Raw genomic sequence first — 1,958 nt, 5'->3', positions numbered from 1 at the left:
TATTAACCCCACCCGTCTCACGAATCAACAGTTTCCCATAAATGTGGCCCATATATATATTTAAAAATGTTGAATATTTCTCCATGTGTCCAATAAACCCTTGAATATATTACCAATTAAAAGGCCAAAAAAGATAAAACTAACATAATAGTTTGGAAGACAACAGATGGAAATCGTGTAAGTATGATAATAGTTTTGGATGCATTTCAAGATAGGAAGACATAATTAATTAAGTTACAAATTAAAGTTGAAAAAAGCATAATATATAACGGTGATGATAATAACCTAGCTAGCAGTTTAGCAGACTTATTCAAATATCACCATGGAATTGAATGGCAGTATGTAGAAGTCCATCATCTCTCTAATCTCCCTTTCTTCCCATTTTCATAACTCTTGCTTTTGTACTTCTCTCCAATCCTTTCCTAATCATCCTCTTCACCTCCTTTTCTTTGCTTCCTTTTCTCTCCTTGCGGCTCTCACTTGTATCAGTGGAAGTGGACGACGAATCGCGTTGTTTTCTAAATCTCAGAAACTCTCTCAACAGAACCGTCGTGCATTTGGGCGGCCTCGGAGAAGGATCATCCTCCTGGACAAAGCGCAAACTCACCGCGTTACTACTAATAATCTCCTCCGCCGCCGCGTTATTACCACTTTCCGTCTTCTTCTCTTGACCCGTTCTCAGACGACTTATCTCGTTGAGTTTCTTGAAATTGCGTATTTGCCAGATCGGCAGCATTCTGCCGTCTGAGAACAGCTCGTCCGCCGCCGCCATGGCTTCGCTGCTGGGCTTGATTGATGAGCGGAACTCGAACTCTGCAGTGCAGCGGGGTCTGTGGTTCAGCTCTATTCCTGAATTGGGGATGAGGGATATGAAGCCCTCGTCCTCATCGGGGAAATCCGCCGAGAAGGAGATCCTAGGGTGGCTCACAGCGCCCGCCTCGACGGAATTGGAGGTGCCCTGTTTTAAGGGCACCATGTTAGCAGGGTCCGGGGAATAGCTAGCTAGATTAGTGATTTCAAAGCTTTAGAAGGTGACAATATTTAAACTAGCAAGCCTTCAGCTCGGTTGGACTTGGACAGTGATACGTAATTATGCAATCTCTTTACAATGATGTGACATTTACATTTTTTATATTTATTACTCCTCCGTCCCGTTTTATATTTTTGACTCAGTTAACGTGATTAAAGTTAATTACAATAAAATTTTTCATAATATTAATAAATTTTTTATATTTAGTAGTCTCTCCGTCCCATTTTATATTTTAGATTCAGTTAACGTAATTGAAGTTAATTACAATTTAATTTGCATAATATTAAATTTAGGATTAGTATGTGAAATTTAATTATATGTTTAGAAATTATATTAAAAGTACTATTAAACACAACCAACCAAATATAGAAATGATAAGTAAATACTAATACAAATAACTAAAGAAGAAAGTGTTGCTTTGACTAATAAATAGCAACTAATACAGATAAAATAGGGTATAGCGAATAATTATTTATAAATTATTGATCAATTATATATATATATATATATATATATATATATATATATATATATATAAGATCGCGTTCAGGTGCGTACTGGCCGCCCATGAGAAAACTGCGGCCGAATCACAGCGCACCACGTGTCTGGAATGTAGGCGCATGTAATGTTATAACTAGGTGCATCCAAGTGCATAAATGTTAACAAGGTAAATTACTTGCACCTGTAAGTGAAAATAGGTGTACACGTCCAAGTAAAATGTATTACAAGTGCAAGTAAATTGTACAATGAGCAACAATACTAAGTTCACCTAATGTTATAACTAGGTGCACACAATGTTATAACTAGGTGCGCATAAGTTGCACCCATATGCATGAATGTTAACAAAGTAAATTACTTGCACAAGTGCAAGTAAAATGTATTGCAAATGCAAGTAAAATGTATTACAGGTGCAAGTGAATGGTATTCT

General features: G+C 36.9%; 1 protein-coding gene across 1 annotated transcript; it reads right to left on the bottom strand.

Annotated features, from left to right (window-relative positions):
* Positions 1-361: 361 nt before the first annotated feature.
* On the bottom strand, positions 362-976 carry LOC116015897. The gene has a single exon (XM_031256062.1). The coding sequence runs from the start codon at positions 974-976 to the stop codon at positions 362-364; it is 615 nt and encodes a 204-aa protein (XP_031111922.1).
* Positions 977-1,958: the final 982 nt, after the last annotated feature.

Source organism: Ipomoea triloba, chromosome 4 (genome assembly GCF_003576645.1).
Source record: "Ipomoea triloba cultivar NCNSP0323 chromosome 4, ASM357664v1".
Taxonomy (NCBI): domain Eukaryota; kingdom Viridiplantae; phylum Streptophyta; class Magnoliopsida; order Solanales; family Convolvulaceae; genus Ipomoea; species Ipomoea triloba.
This window is presented reverse-complemented; position numbering and strand designations above follow the sequence as displayed.

Excerpts from the sequence above, each read along its gene's own strand:
- LOC116015897 (XM_031256062.1), bottom strand. The coding sequence starts at position 976 with ATGGTGCCCTTAAAACAGGGCACCTCCAATTCCGTCGAGGCGGGCGCT.